Here is a 17552-nt window from a genome sequence, read left to right as displayed (position 1 = left end):
CACACACACACACACACACACACACACACACACACACACACACACACACACACACACACACACACACACACACACACACACACACACACACACACACACATCCAGACACACACACACTCGCATCCAGACACACACACACACACACACACACATACACACACACACACACACACACACACACACACACACACACACACACACACACACACACACACACACACACTCGCATCCAGAGACACACACAATGGCACGTACATACACACACACAGAATGGCACATACGTACGTACACACACACACACAAACACACACACACACACACACAGTGTCCTTACACACACACGCTCATACACGTTCATCTACAATCCATTTATGATAGTGTCAAATCTATTAGGGATCTAGGTAGTAATTATAGCATGGTAATTATTGCACAATGTATTGACACGCTTTCAATAAATCTGTTCTGACCCTATAATACATCAACCCAACATAGGCTAACATTGCACTGTGCACAGGACAGGTGGAAATGTTGCTTGTTCACAACGCAGAGATAAGAGATGTCATAAGATATGAACGATACTCTGTTAGATAACCTACAGATGTGTTCATGAGTTCCATGGTTGCCATGCCGCCATGAGGTCACCTAGAATATTGTACATCATTTTGTCACTTTTGTTTGTTTTGGTTGCATTTCTGGGACTTGACTGCTCTGGGCGTTGATCACTTATGTCTCGTGGTCTATATTTTCTACTGTTTGGCTATCTTCTAGCTAGCTGTCTGTTTGGATTCAAATAATGAATCCCCAGCTTTATAGTTTCATCTGTAGGGAAGAATTACAACAAGTACTGCATTCTGTCTAGCGATGGCAGAAGAGGCTCAGGGACTGTTCTTAACCACTGCCAAGATGTGGGTGATTTTTGTGTGCTTTTCAGGAGCCATGGCATCACCCAGGTGGGTGCTACATGTTCAGCAATGGAGGACCAGTACCTACAGAGGAGCGGGCCCTTTGGAGGAACTGACCGTCGGAGAAGAAGATGTGGTCTCTGATGAAGAGCTCCAGGCCTGTTTGGCAGACTGTCTTTGTTTCTCTCTGGCTGTACCATCGATGCCCCCCTGCTGAAGCTACACTGCCTTTCCAATCCAAACTGCCTCCACTCCCAGCCTTTCATCCCAAGCCAAATAGAGATTCAATCTCCATCTCTACCATCTCATTTTAAATGTCTTGTTTGTTTTGCTTTATATGCGCATTGAGATTATTTTCTGTAATGAAAAGCGCTACACAAGTTAAATAAATAATTATTATTAAATAAATTATTATTATTATTATTTTCATTCCATATTCACCATGAAGTTTCATTAGATATACCATGCATTATGCATTACGTGGTCCTGTGAGGCTCAGTTGGTAGAGCATGCTGCTTGCACCACCAGGGTTGTGGGTTCCATTTCCACAGGGGACCAGTACGAAGAAAATAAAATGAAAATGTATGCACTCACTACTGTAAGTCGCTCTAGAATTAAGTCCTTTATGAATCATGGTGAAGCAAAAACACACATACTGGGAGAGAAACTTGACTAGTCTGCGGTAATTGTGCCACAGAGGAACGATTCCCTGAGGAAGATTGATGGGTGTGGGCCTGTGACCGAGGCAGAGGTCTTCTTCACACAACTCTGATGTAATGTTTACTGCGGCAGACAGGGTTGTTTTTACCTCCACGTTAGCTTGGCTGTGTGTGTATAACATCCCCTCAGAGTCCCCAGGACATAGAATGAAAACGTACACAGATTTTTATGACTGCACATCAACATCAAGAGGAGCAATTTCTCCTCATCTTACTCTCACTATCCATCTCCTTCTCTCTGCCTCTCTCTAAATCTCCTACCTCCTCCTTCTATTTCTCCATCCCCCCCTCTTGCCCCCCCCCCCAGTGGCTGTGCAGACTGAGTCAGCTCTTTAGGGTGTTGTGTGATCACCTAGTCTACTGGAAGGGACCTCCCGGCTCATTGGGATCTCTCCTGCAGTTCTCATTACACTGTCCCCAGGCTACAGGCTAACAGAGCAGAGCCACAGAGCCACTCAGCCCCAGCTCCCACAGGGCCTTGCTCTAATACACACGGGTAACCCAACACAGTGGTCCAGTACCACTACTGAACCACACCGCTCAGTGGTACTGAAACACAGGGCCTTGCTCTAATACACACGGTTAACCCAACACAGTGGTCCAGTACCACTACTGAACCACACCGCTCAGTGGTACTGAAACACAGGGCCTTGCTCTAATACACACGGTTAACCCAACACAGTGCTCCAGTACCACTACTGAACCACACCGCTCAGTGGTACTGAAACACAGGGCCTTGCTCTAATACACACGGATAACCCAACACAGTGGTCCAGTACCACTACTGAACCACACCGCTCAGTGGTACTGAAACACAGGGCCTTGCTCTAATACACACGGATAACCCAACACAGTGCTCCAGTACCACTACTGAACCACACCGCTCAGTGGTACTGAAACACAGGGCTTTGCTCTAATACACACGGTTAACCCAACACAGTGGTCCAGTACCACTACTGAACCACACCGCTCAGTGGTACTGAAACACAGGGCCTTGCTCTAATACACACGGTTAACCCAACACAGTGCTCCAGTACCACTACTGAACCACACCGCTCAGTGGTACTGAAACACAGGGCCTTGCTCTAATACACACGGGTAACCCAACACAGTGGTCCAGTACCACTACTGAACCACACCGCTCAGTGGTACTGAAACACAGGGCCCACCACCATAGTGACACAAACAGACACAGGGCCCACAGCAGCATCAGGGACTAATATACTTTTCTCCAGTGGTAAGAATGGCTGACTTTACTGTAATCCTGTACACAGTATTAAATATGGTAGAATAGGATTAACAGTATAGATTTCTGACTAAACATCTGCTTCTGACACACATGTGGTCCAAACAGCTATCAAAGCACTGTAGAACGTACCACAGATGTATCAAAGACCTGTCTGTCTCTCTCAATCTGTTCCCTCAGCATTATGCCAAGCATTCACATACTGTGTGGGTACAAACTGGTTCAGTACATATCCTTAGATCTTCTCCAGCTGTGTTTTTACCATGTCCACCAAGGTCATCCTTTTACAAAGCAGTTGTATTAGAACCATAGCTCATACAAATCAATCTTCAATAGGTGTGACAGAGAAAATGTAATCAGTACCTTAGAGATTTTCATGTGATGCTTTTATAAATTTGATACCAAACTATCAAAAAGACATAAAGTCAGTCAGGGTACTGTACACAAGCCATTCCTACAAATGATCCAACAAGTAAGGGGTGAACAAAGTGAACAAATACATTCTGAGAAGTTATACTGACAGAGAGTTATTGAATCCGGGGGCTATTTTCAGTCCTCTCTTGTAGAGGGGGTGGATTAAGAGGCTTTGGAAGTCAGGCATCAGGAGTACCCGGCCATCTGGCCCATTTAGCCTGAAGTCCAGCTGGACAGTCTTGAGGAAACAGTGAGCTGCCAGATACTAGGAGAACCAACCCTTCCCTGGTATTTCTCAGCAGCACAGAGTTGATCTAAATCTCCTTCTGTGGGAGTTGAAAGGTTATGTTCTTAATATTACAGGGAATCCAATCCCATTTCAAAGACCTCAACCTTCTGGTAGATATCACCAAGGCTATTATTGGAAATCCTTAACTCTTTATGGAAATTCAAGGAATTTCTATATCACATGTATATTGAACAAAAATATGAACGCAACATGTTGGTCCCATGTTCCATGAGCTGAAATAAAAGATCCCAGAAATGTTCCATATACACAAACAGCTTATTCCTTTCAAATGTTACATCCCTGTTAATGAGTATTTCTCATTTGCCAAGATAATCCAGGTGTGGCATATCAAGCATGATCATTACACCAGTGCACTTTGTGCTGGGAACAATAAAAGGCCACTCTAAAATGTGAAGTTTTGTCACACAACACACAATGCCACAGATGTCTCAAGTTTTGAGGGAGCGTGCACTTGGCATGCTGACTGCAGGAATGTCCACCAGAGCTGTTACCAGCATATTTTATGTTCACTTCTCTACCATAGGGTCGGTTATTTGGTCGATAGGCTGTTGGTCGACCTAGATTTCTTTAGCCGAGCAGCATAAATATTGTTTTTCATGTTGCACAAGACACCTGTTTCACGCCTGTCTCAGTGGACTAATCCATTGCGGAGGCCACGGGGTTGGCATAGACCGTCACTCTACTGAAATTGTATATGGTTATATTCTGCAAAAGTAATGGTGCAACAATAAGAAATCTTATATTATTTTATAACATTTTATATTTTGGACCTAAGCTTGTCGCCTGTCTTCCCGCCTTTGGGACAACTACTCCCATTGTTAGGGTGGAGACATGAGCATCTCCTCATATACAGATCTCTGGTTGCGGTCTAATTTCTTTCAGAGAGGAGAGAGCATGATGCTTGTGAATTTGCAAGTATTCTGACCCCTTTCCCTTTTCCACATTTTGTTACGTTATAGCCTTATTCTAAAATTGATAAAATTATTTATTTCCTTCATCAATCTACACACAATACCCCATAAAGACAAATCAACAACAGGTTTTTAGAAATTTTAGCAAATGTATAAAACCCAAAAAACAGATACCTTATTTACATAAGTATTCAGACTCTTAGCTATGAGACTCAAAATTGAGCTCAGGTGCATCCTGTTTCCATTGATCATCCTTTTGATGTTTCTACAACTTGATTGGAGTCCACCTGTGGTCAATTCAATTGATTGGACTTGATTTGGAAAGGCACACACCTGTCTATATAACGTCCCACAGTTGACAGTGCATGTCAGAGCAAAAACCATGCCATGATGTTGAAGGAATTGTCCGTATACCTCCGAGACAGGATTGTGATAAGACAGATCTGGGGAAGGGTTCGAAAAATTGTCTGCAGCATTGAAGGTCCCCAAGAACACAGTGGCCTCCATCATTCTTAAATGGAAGAAGTTTGGAACCACCTAGACTCTTCCTAGAGCTGGACGCCTGACCAAACTGAGTAATCTGGGGAGAAGGGCCTTGGTCAGGGAGGTGACCAAGAACCCCATGGTCACTCTGACAGAGCTCCAAAGCTCCTCTGTGGAGATGGGAGAACGTTCAAGAAGGACAACCATTTTTGCAGCACTCCACCAATCAGGCCTTTATGGTAGAGTGGCCAAACGGAAGCCACTCCTCAGTAAAAGGCACATGACAGCCCGATTGGAGTTTGCCAAAAGGCACCTAAAAACTTGCAGATCATGAGAAACAAGATTCTCTGGTCTGATGAAACCAAGATTGAACTCTTTGGCCTGAATGCCTAGCATCACATCTGGAGGAAACCTGGCACCACTCTACGGTGAAGCATGGTGGTGGCAGCATCATGCTTTGGGGATGTTTTTCAGCGGCAGGGACTGGGAGACTAGTCAGGATCGAGGGAAAGATGAACGGAGCAAAGTACTGAGATGTCCTTGATGAAAACCTACTCCAGAGTCCTCAGACTGGGGTGAAGGTTCACCTTTCAACAGCACATCGACCCTAAGCATACAGCCAAGACAACACAGGAGTGGCTTCGGGACAAGTCTCGGAATGTCCTTGAGAGGCCCAGCAAGAGCCCGGACTTGAAGCCGATTGAACATCTCTGGAGGGACCTGAAAATAGATGTGCAGCAACTCTCCCCATCCAACCTGACAGAGCTTGAGAGGATCTGCAGAGAAGAATGGTAGAAACTCCCCAAATACAGGTGTGCCAAGCTTGTAGCGTCATACCCAAGAAGACTCAAGGCTGTAATCGCTGCCAAAGGTGCTTCAACAAAGTACTGAGTAAAGGGTCTGAATACTTATGTAAATGTGATATTTTTGTTTTTTATTTGTAATACATTTGCAAAAAAATCTAATGACCTGTTTTTGCTTTGTCATTATGGGGTATTGTGTTGAGATTGATGCAGAAATTTTTTTTAAATCAATTTTAGAACAAGGCTGTAACGTAACAAAATGTGGAAAAAGTCAAGGGGTTTGAAAACTTTCCGAAGGCCCTGTATTGCTTCTGTTGCATGTTTGAGTGTTTGTTTAATAGCCAACTGATTCTGTGAGCACAAAGTCTTATAAAATGGCACAATGTCAGATAAAGCAATTTCACAGATCTGGCTGTTTTTAATCTTTGCTATGCTAATGACTTTACAATTTCTTTCCAGTTCGAACAGACTGGTAATACTTACAATTTATTCAGTGTTGTTTACACTGTTCCAAACAGGTAGAAAAATGATATTGTAATTTAACAGTACCTGTTTGTCACACATAATATCCACGCAGCTCTCGCTCCTATACCCTCCCTTTTCTTGATCTCCTTCTTATTGTTATTATTACAATTATTATTATGATCATCATTATAATAATAAGTAATGTCGTTATCATTAGTAGGCTTGGTATAGTATCCTTGTATAACCACCATCGAGCTGTAGGCCTAAGAGCGCGTCCTGTCTAGTCTTAATACCGTACCGTACTAATAACCTAATATCCAACGTTTCGACAGACAAGCTGTCTTCATCAGGGTATAAATATTGTAATCTAACAGGAACTGTTTGGCACACATAATACTCACGCAACCTTTGCTCCTATACCTTCCCTTTTCTTGATCTCCAGAGGTTTCCACAACTAAGTCAAATGTCTTCCACAGATCTGACTTCCTCTTTCCCTCCTGAGCAACCAGTAAACATTCGCCCAATTTGAGACCACATCCACGTCCTCCACATCCATTTTGAGACCACATCCACGTCCTCCACATCCATTTTGCTGTTTGTTATAAGTTTGTTATAACCAATTTATTGATGTGATTATGATAGGCTATAGGTCAGGCCCTATTGGTCACTTGCATGCGATGCTTACATGTTTCATGTAAAGAGAGCAAGGGTTGAGAGAATAGGGTATGTTTTTCCTGAACAAATTAGGGATTTCAGTAACAGAACTTTCCAGAAAGAAAGTAAATGGCTGAAATTATGTTGCAGCTTCAGCATGGATAGCGCAAAAAACACTTGCTGTGATGTGGTGCCTTTTCACTGCAGTAAGGAGGAGAGAGAGACAACGTGCACCAGTCACACAGGCACTCACAGGCATTTTTTTTAACACAGTGTGACCATTAGGCTCTTTCTTGAGTCATTTGTGTGTCTTAATTATTTAATCAAACAGTGTGCTTAAAGCATCAGACAAGCTCAGTGCATACAGTATGTAGCTGGTTTTATTCAAACACATAGGGTGTGTCTGTCTATATATGGAAAATAAGTTCAAACACTTTGGCCAATCGATTGGTCGAAAGAACGGGGACAGCCCTACTCCACCATAAGCCGCCTCCAACGTCTTTTAGAGATTTTGGCAGTACGTCCAACTGGCCTCACAACCGCAGACCACATGTAAGCACACCAGCCCAGGACCTCCACATCCGGCTTCTTCACCTGCAGGATCATCTGATTCCAGCCACCCGGACAGCTGATGAAACTGTGGGTTTGCACAACCGAAGAATTTCTGCACAAACTGTCAGAAACCGTATCAGGGAAGCTCATCTATATGTTCGTCGTCCTCACCAGGGTCTTGACCTGACTGCAGTTCAGCGTCGTAACCGACTTCAATGGGAAAATGCTCACCTTCGATAGCCGCTGGCAAGCTAGAGAAGTTTCCCAGTTTTAACTGTACCGTGCAGTGGGTTGACAGTGTGTATGGTGTTGTGGGGTCGAGCGGTTTGCTGATGTCAACGTTGTCAACAGTGCCCCATTGTGGCAATGTGGTTTTGGTATGGGCAGGCAGGCATAAATATGGACAACGAACACAATTCAATTTTATCGATGACAATTTGAATACACAGAGATACCGTGACAAGATCCTAAGGCCCACTGTTGTGCCATTCATCTGCCGCCATCACCTCATGTTTCAGCATGATAATGCACAGACCCATGTTGCAAGGACCTGTACACAATTCCTGGAAGCTGAAAATGTCCCAGTTTTTCCATGGCCTGCATACTCACCATACATGTCACCCATTGAGCATGTTTGGGATGCTCTGGATTGACATGTACGGCAGCGTATATTCCAGTTCCTGCCAATATCCAGCAACTTCACGCAACCATTGTAGAGGAGTGGGACAACATTCCACAGGCCACAATCAACAACCTGATCAACTCTATGCGAAGGAGATGTGTCACGTTGCATGAGGCAAATAGTGGTCACACCAGATACGGACTAATCCACGCCCCTACCTTGTTTTTTAAGGTATCTGTGACCAACAGATGCATATCTGTATTCCCAGTCATGTGAAATCCATAGACTAGGGCCTAATGAATTTATTTCAATTGACTGATTTCCTGATATGAACTGTAACTCGTTAAATCTTTGAAATCGTTTATATTTTTGTTCAGCGTAGGAAACCTATGTGAGTAACAACAGGTTCTACTTTCCTCTGTTGAATATATTGTCCTGGCCTGCTTCAATGTTATTTCTCAAATGTTTCATAGTCAACCGGGTAGCGGGCGCTAGCCAAACCCTCCAGCTAAGAAAGACACGACCTCCATACGTTCAGAGCATACAGATGAAGAGCGTTGCGCCATGTCGCCCTGTGGCCAAGTGGCAGACTGGCTGAGTTGGGCTGAGCTAGGCTGTGATGTGCTGGTCTGATTTGGGCTGGGATGGGATAAGATATGTCAGACTGAGATAGGCTGCTTTGAGCTAGTTTTGGCCAGGTTGGATTGGGCCGAGTCAAGCTAGGCTGGGATGAACTGGTTTGGGCTAGTTTGGTCTGGCTTCCACTCCCAGTCCCCTACATCCAATGGGTCACAATATGTGGTCTGGAGCTGTCACACACTTCTTATGAGCAGGGGCACTTTGTGGCTGAGAGCTCAGCAGGGAGGTGACAGGGGAGCAGGGAGGAATGATAAATAGATCAAACAACCTTACTGCTGTGCTTGACACTGAGACTCTGATAGAATGATAACAAGCAGGAAGTCATAGACTCCTATGAAAGGGAAAGGTAATGACAGAGTACAATCATGCCATGAGCTAAACACTATCAATACTTCATTGATATAAATATTTACATTTACATTTACATTTTAGTCATTTAGCAGACGCTCTTATCCAGAGCGACTTACAGTAGTGAATGCATACATTTCATACAATTTCATACATTTTTTTTTTTTTTTCTGTGCTGGCCCCCCCGTGGGAATCGAACCCACAACCCTGGCGTTGCAAACACCATGCTCTACCAACTGAGCTACAGGGAAGGCTATGAATGTAAACCTCAACGATTCAATCGGTGTTTAAGTATGTTCACAACAGGGAGGTAGAGAAAACAGTATTACTTCCTCAATCAATGAAGTATGGAGAAAACCAATTCAACATATAGTGAAAGAAATAGCCCATCATCACTGAATTGAGCAACTGAGATATGGGACAGATGTATAAATTGTCTAGCTGGGTCCTGAGAGCGGTGTGAGGAGTGACCCAACACAAACAACACATTCCAAACAGGGGTGTCTCACTGTCTGCCTGACCACAATAACAAGGAGTAGGCTAGTCAGTGTCTCTGGACAACATGACTGAGCTTTCCAACAACCATCTGTGTCCTCAACCTGCCTCATCACACACAACTATACTGACCACACAGAAACAAGTGAACATGAAACAGTTCAACAACACAGTAGTCAATATTAATGACAACATGCACTAAAGCACCATAATGGTTATTTCGCTTCCCTATCTATCCGTTTTCCTTGGGGCAAGAGACGGCATTGCAGAGTTTAAAGGCTTGATTAAATGCAGGTTTCCTCTGTACACCAGTCCACAGTGTTGGATTCTGATAATTTAGATTCAGCCTGAGACATCGTAGGTAGGCAATAGCCAGATGACTGTTCAAAAAGCTCCGCACTAACACATGATAAACAAGGCAAAACTTCCCTGCCAAGGATCATACACAGACGCTTTACGGTTGGCAAAGCAGTGAGTCTGCAGCAGCTGTTAGCAACCTCTAGCACATCAAACTGAGCGTAGCCAGGTAGCCGTAAAGAAGGCTACGGTACATCTGTGCTAGTTCTGCTATAGGAGTCGTCCAGGAGGGGACGTCAGCCATACAGACCTGCTATGAGTCCCATGGTAGAAGGGCTTCCTGGCCCTGGGTTGAGGGGTGTGTGAGGAAGAGGAGTAGCCCGGCTCCCTCCACATGTTAGCTGCAGGACAGGACAGCTCTCTGTTCTGTGTTGTACTCCACTCAGCTGTGATGCTGCCGACTGTTGACGTTGTCTCAGGAATGCATTTAAACACTGCTTCCCGCTTCTTCTCCTGGGCTGTCCCACTCAGACAGAGATACAGGGGGTGGGGCTACTGCAGCACGCCCACATCTGACGTGATGAGACCCTCCCCAGAACAGCCACAGCTCTGGGGTGGGATGGGAGGACCGAGGGGCCCAGTCAACCCCAGAGCAGCAACAGAGCAGGACTAAGGAGGACCAGAGGGAGACCAGTGTGGAGCCTCGGCCATGGAGCAGTAGGAGCAGCAGCCTGGGATTGCCAGAGCTCCCCTCCCTCTCCTCTCCTCTGCTATGTGCATTCCACAGTGGAGCAGTGACGTCAGAGCCCTTTCCTTTCCTGTGTTGGGCTGGACGCCCCCTCTCTCTGCTCCATTCTCCCTGCACTCATGCATACACCACGGTCACACTGGCAGCATGTGCAGGGGAAGTGAGTGGGAGAACCAGAGGGGGAGAGACGGGGAAGAGAAGGAATAGAAGAGAGAGAGAGAAGAGAAGGAGAGAGAGAGAGGAATGGAGAGTAGTAACATGAAGGAGGGAGTAGGGAAAGATGTGGAAATGGGAAAAGTGAGGGAGGGAGAGCTAGAGAGAGAGCGAGAGGGAAAGGGAAAGAGAGAGCGTTCGTGCCCTGAGAAATAGCAGTGGTGCGTTGGCAATGCTCCAGCAGCCTAAGAGACTGATTACTAGCCCTGCTGAAAATACCTTCTATCAGCTAATGAAGGGGGGGGGGGGGGGGGTCAGGTTAAGGATGACTCCGGCACAGGGAAAAAGATCCTCCAGAGGAGAACTCACTTCCCCAGCACCATCCTTATCCCTCATTCATCCCTTCTACCTCAGCCCCCTTCTCATCCCTGATCCCTGGTCTATTCCACATCTACTGTAGCACTGCCCTCGTCCCCCCCAGCCTCATCCACTGCTGCCCTGCTCATCCATCCGAACAGACAGACTCTGTACCCCAGTCTCGTAGCATCTACCTCCAATGAGTCACTAGCACTCACATTCCAAACAAGGGCCTCTTTAGCATTGTAGATTTTACACCAGTCTGGCAGATTCTCCAGTCTAACCGCACAAATTATGTCATTTGGAATAATGCATAATACCACAATCGGCATAGCGGGTCAAGACAGCAAGAAAGGCGGTGACAGCAAAAGCAAGCCAGCACGAGGTTATGAGTTGCTATGGTGATTTCAGTAAACAAACAGTGAAAATTAACATCCGGTAGAAAACAACGCAGAGGGCAAAAGTTTAAATATTTGAACTCTGGCAGCAAGTCCCGTCTACCGTAGTGGCTGACGGCATTCACCGCCAGCCTTGACGGCATTTACAGCCATGCTCTCATTGAAAACAATGATATCCGGTTTGCCGTCTACCTCGTACCATCTAAATGCAGCATTAGCCTGACCATGATCTGCTTCCCAGGAAGCACAAATACACAGAAACCAGAGACTAAAATGGAATTGCCAGGGACCTCACGATACGATATTATCATGATACTTAGGTGCCGATGCAATATGTATTGCGATTTTCACGATTGTATATGTATTGCGATTCGATACTGCGATTTTATTGCGATTTGATGTTCCAAACATATTGCTCACTATACACTCAGTGGCCAGTTGATTAGGTACACCACCCCATTCATGAAAATGGTTCCCTCCTACAGACAGTGAGTCATGTGGCTTGCTATATAAAGCAGGCAGACAGGCATCGAGGCATTCACAGTCACTGTTCGATTGAACTTCAGAATGGGCAAAATCAGTGACCTAAACTTAGGAACGCACAACTCGTTGGTCCTTGTCACAGATGGGCTATTAATGCAGGAGACGACCACACCGGGTTCCACTCCTATCAGATAAAAACAAAAAGAAGCGTCGCGAGATCACCAACACTGGACAATTAAGTGGAGTGGAAAAACATTGCCTGGTCTGACAAATCCCGATTCCTGTTGCGTCATGCTGATGGCAGAGTCAGGATTTGGCGTAAGCAGCATGAGTCCATGGCCCCATCCTGCCTGGTGTCAACAGTACAGGCTATTGGCGGTGATGTAATGGTATGGGGAATGTTTCCTGGCACACGTTAGGGCCCTTGATACAAATGGTGCTATGCCCCGAAGAATGCAGGCTGTTCTGGAGGCAAAGGGGGGTCGGACCCGGTACTAGATGGGTGTACCTAATATACTGGCTACTTGGTGTACGTATTCTAAGTCAGAGCCATGCAGAGTAGTGATGCTGGACGGGCGAGCAGCGATCGGTTAAAGAGCATGCATTTAGTTTTACCTGTGTTTAAGAGCAGTTGGAGGCCACGGAAGGAGAGTTGTATGGCATTGAAGCTCGTCTGGAGGTTAGTTAACACAGTGTCCAAAGAGGGGCCAGAAGTATACAGAATGGTGTCACATATTTGGCCCCATATTACTTATGCACTTTTATCTGAGCTGAAGCTGGTGGGCATTCATCATCAGACCTCCTCATCCTCTCCTCATTTTGTAGGAGCGCGAGGGTGAACCTGCTCTGAAATGCAGGGGGTTTGAAGGGCATTTCATAATGAGTGCCTCAATCAATAGAGAACAGAGCATCTACTTCAGCCCCCTGCCCACTGTTCCCCTCTGCTTCTACTTAGCATAATCACCCTGGCTTCCTTAAATGGCTTCTTAAACCTCCTACACACATATTATCACACATTCCTTATCCAGGGAGTGCTGATAGCTCACACTTCCTGGTAGACACAGACACACTTCTTCAACCACTTCTGTTGAAGACTTTTCACTCTGATACTCTCTGTTATCAGGCTAGCCTCCTGGAAGATGAGCTTCAAATCAATTCAACAGTGTGGGGTTGTCACGCCAGAGCGAGAGGTATAAAACAAATTGAATGGTGAAACCCTGAATCTGGGTACTGGGAAAATGAAACCTTGCATCAAGTAAGCCACAAATCTATGAACGCTATCTATTATTCATTTCCATATGTGTCCATATCAAATACTCTACTCAGCATCTTGAGAGCGATGTTGGGATAATATCAAACAGGAACAAGCACCATGTATGGGTATTGATAGTGATACCACTGTCTGGGGACAAAACCACAGCATTACAAACAGGAAAACACCATCAACAAAACCATGGCCACATCCACAAATATGACACCCAATATATGACTACCGTAATTTCCGGACTATTAAGCGCACCTGAATATAAGCCACACCCACTGAATTTAAAAATATATATTATTTTGAACATAAATAAGCCACAGATGTCTATAAGCCGCAGGTGCCTACCGGTACATTGAAACAAATGAACTTTACACAGGCTTTAACGAAACACGGCTTGTAACAAAAATAAATATGCTTTAACGAAACACGGCTTGTTTTGTTTTGTACAGTGTTCTCTTTGTTTGAATTAAATGTCAAGATGAACACTAATTCCGCTGCACCTTGGTCTCTCTCTCACGACAGCCCTTACAGAATTACCCACCAAAAAACGGACCAAGCAGCGGAGGAAGGAGAGGCACCAGGAGAAGGAAAGGAATGTGGACTCATGGACTTTGGAGAAAATGGAGAGGATCGTTCAGGATTCCTGGAGATGGGAGGAATTACTGGACGAAGGTGGACCATGGGCTCAAGCTGGGGATTATCGCCGCCCGCAGTGGGAGATCGAGGCAGCGATAGCTGAGAGGCGCTGGTATGAGGAAAGGGAGCGCAGCAGACACGAGAGGCAGCCCCCCCAAAATGTTTTGGGGGGGCACACGGGGAGATTGGCGGAGTCAGGCGGTAGACCTGAGCCAACTCCCCGTGCTTACCGGAAGCAGCGTGGTACTGGTAAGACACCGTGTTATGCTGTGGAGCGCACGGTGTCCCCAGTGCGCGTTCAAAGCCCGGTGCGCTACATACCAGCCCCCCGCAAGTGCCATGCGAGGGCAGGCATCGAGCCAGGACGGGTTGTGCCAGCTCAGCGCGTCTGGTCTCCAGTGCGCCTTTTAGGGCCAGGGTATCCTGCACCGGCTCTGCGCACTGTGTCTCCAGGGCGCTGGGAGGGTCCAGTTCGCCCAATGCCAGCTCTCCGCCCGTGCCAGGCCAAAGTGGGCATTCAGCCTGGAGTATGGGTAAAGAGCGTAAAGTCTAGAACTCCAGTGCTCCCCCACAGCCCGGTTTATCCTGTGCCACCTCCTCGGACCAGGCCTCCAGTGGATCTCTCCAGCCTGGTCCGTCCTGTGCCACCTCCCAGGACTAGGCCTCCAGTAGGTCTCCCCATCCTGCTTAAGCCTGTGCCTCCTCCTCGGACCAGGCCTCCAGTGGGTCTCCCCATCCTGGTCCGTCCTGTGCCACCTCCCAGGACTAGGCCTCCAGTGGGTCTCCCCATCCTGGTTAAGCCTGTGCCTCCTCCTCGGACCAGGCCTCCAGTGGGTCTCCCCATCCTGGTCCGTCCTGTGCCGCCTCCTAGGAGTAGGCCTCCAGTGGGTCTCGCCAGTCCAGAGCCGCCAGAGCTGCCCGCCAGTCCGGAGCCGCCAGAGCTGCCCGCCAGTCCGGAGCCGCCAGGGCCGCCGCCTGTCCGGAGCCGCCAGCCTGTCCGGAGCCGCCAGAGCCGCCCGCCTGTCCGGAGCCGCCAGAGCCGCCCGCCTGTCCGGAGCCGCCAGAGCCGCCCGCCTGTCCAGAGCCGCCCGCCAGCCCGGTGAGTCCTGTGCCTGCGCCTAGGGCCAGGTCTCTTACATGTCTCCTCAGCCTGGTGAATCCTGGGTCGGAGCCGCCAGGGACGCCCGCCAGCCGGGCGCAGCCAGGGACGCCCGCCAGCCGGGCGCAGCCATCGCCGCCCACCAGCCGGGCGCAGCCATCGCCTCCCGCCAGCCGGGCGTAGTCAGGGTCGCCCACCAGACCTTCGGCGCGGCCAGGTGCGCCACCTAAGAGGGCGACGCCGAGGGTGGAGCAGAGGCCACGTCCCGCACCTGAGCCGCCGCCGTAAGAAGGCCCACCCGGACCCTCCCCTTCAGAGTCAGGTTTTTCGGTCGGAGTCCGCACCTTGGGGGGGGGGAGGGTACTGTAAAGCCCTGGCCATAGAGAGGGGTTTTTGTTCTATATTTTGGTTAGGCCAGGGTGTTTCATTGGGTGGGCGTTCTATGTTCCTTTTTCTATGTTTTTGTATTTCTTTGTTTTGGGCATTGTGTGGCTCCCAATCAGGCACAGCTGAAGTTCGTTGTTGCTGATTGGGAGTCACACATAAGGAGCATGTTTTTCCTATGGTTTTGGTGGGTAATTGTTTCTGTTCAGTGTGTTTCCTGTCAGTACTGTTTGGCTGTCGGGTTTTCTCATTTTGTTTTGTATAGTGTTCTCTTTGTTTGAATTAAATGTCAAGATGAACACTAACTGCGCTGCACCTTGGTCTCTCTCTCACGACAGCCCTTACACAGTAAGCTTTAGTTGTCTTTTTGCACTGAGTCAATTCCTCACGCTGCTGTTTCCAACGTCTTATCGTCGACTCATTAAGACCAAGCTCCCGTGCAGCAGCTCAATTTCCTTTTCCAACAGTCAGATCAATCGCCTTCAACTTGAAAGCTGCATCATATGCATTTCTCCGTGTCTTTGCCATGATGAGGGTGACAAAATGACTACCGTAATCAGAATGATGGGAAGTTTGAGAGCGCTCAATTTAATCTAAACAGTAAACCAAAAAGTTGTTTGACCTTAACCCATTCGGCAATTCCATTGGTCTAATGAAAGCTTCAAGCTGCCAAAAAACTGAGCACGTCACAGAATGTGTTTTTTTGGAGAAAAAAAAATTGAAAGCGGGAAAAATCCATATATTAGCCACGTCATTGTTTAAGCCGCAAGGTTCAAAGCCTGGGAAAAAAGTTGCGGCTTATAGTCCGGAATTTACGGTACTATTGGCCGGCTTTGATAGGCCACATATTACATAGGTCATTAATTAACTCTGAGTAAGATATAGAACCACATCGTCACATTGAACCTCGCTGCTGTTAGTGAGTATAAATTAGGTATATGCACAGGCTGAGCTAATCCTACATGAATACAGAGCCTTTCATACAGTATAAGGTTCCTCTTTCACATAGCTATAAATAATATCTTACCTTTGCCTTTCACACCAGCCACAAGCTATGAAATCCTCCTGTTGGTCTGTGTTCGGTTGGCTAGTCTTTCCCTCCACAATCCTCAGTATGTCACAGCATTGCATTAGTTCAGAATGTGAAGAGCAGTATTGTAACCAACTGACTAGGTATCCCCCTTTCCCTTTCCTTCCCTAACTCTGGAGGAGTTGTTTTCCGCTGTCCTTTGCTATCCTTTCAGCACTCCTTCTTTCCCAGGGTGTGACCAGAGAGCCTGCAGTGTCTGCAGTGAGCAGCCTGCAGCCCCACAGACAGAGACAGGGTTGGGCTGCTTGTCTCAGGAATGTGCCTGGATGAATCTGGACTCCCAGCACCTCACACTCCAACTAGGCCAAAAATATCCTGGACTGTCCTGGGAGGGTTCTGTCCTCAGAGTCCACCGATGGAGAAAACAATCATCACAGATCAGGATGTAACACAGAGAGAGCTCTGTTCCTTCCCAGTGAGTTCCCCTGTACCTGTGTTGAGTGTGGAGGCAGAGGGCTAGGTGAGAGGGTGACTGGGGAGAAAGCAGAGTGCAGCATCAGACAGGGGTATTTGTGCTGTTTCAGCCACTCGCTGATCTGCCCCCACTGTCACCCTGGGCAACCCCGTCAGCACCTATGCCGCGCCTCCTCTCTGGGACACAACTACAGAGAGATGATAAAGAGATAGAGAATTTCCCACCACTCAGTGGAGAGAAAAAGGATGAGGAAAGAGGAAGGGTACCGTCTAGCCCACCAGGTAAAGCAGTCTGTTCGTCTCGGCTCTAAAGAGCATTAGTCTCTCAGGTTACAGCAGCCATGCAGTCGTCTTCACAGACAGACAGTGTCTCGTCAAATCATCTGTAAGTGATGACCTTGCTCTCCGGATGCAACCGGAACCTTCCGGTCTGGGGCCCGTCTCTTCTTCAAAGACAGGGGCAAGACAGACAGACAGACATATAAGACTAGATGAGGCTAGTAGGTTTGGTTAAGCTCTTAGGGCACACTGGTTAAATAGGACAGACCCCTTAGGGTTGAACCAGTATCCCCTGTAATCTGGGTAAGAGACAGATCACTGTTGACTGCTGTTAAATGCTGTCAATAAGCTTTTTCCACAGTAACAAGGCCCCAGCATCTCCAATCA

At 47.1% G+C, this 17552-nt stretch overlaps 1 protein-coding gene across 12 annotated transcripts in view; it reads right to left on the bottom strand.

The window, feature by feature from the left end:
- LOC106562332 (pleckstrin homology domain-containing family A member 7) overlaps window positions 1–17552 on the bottom strand; it is a 184183-nt gene that overhangs the window by 142529 nt on the left and 24102 nt on the right. Inside the window, exon 1 of one of the 12 annotated variants that reach the window (XM_045689237.1) lies at window positions 10171–10428. The exons of the other annotated variants lie outside the window; for them this stretch is intronic. Within the exon in view, the coding sequence (XP_045545193.1) occupies window positions 10171–10256 (86 nt within the window). The 5' untranslated portion in view covers window positions 10257–10428. Of the gene's footprint in view, window positions 1–10170; window positions 10429–17552 lie in introns of those variants that run through there. 12 annotated transcript variants of the gene reach the window in all.

The sequence above is a fragment of the Salmo salar genome, chromosome ssa11 (assembly GCF_905237065.1).
Source record: "Salmo salar chromosome ssa11, Ssal_v3.1, whole genome shotgun sequence".
Classification (NCBI taxonomy): domain Eukaryota; kingdom Metazoa; phylum Chordata; class Actinopteri; order Salmoniformes; family Salmonidae; genus Salmo; species Salmo salar.
This window is presented reverse-complemented; position numbering and strand designations above follow the sequence as displayed.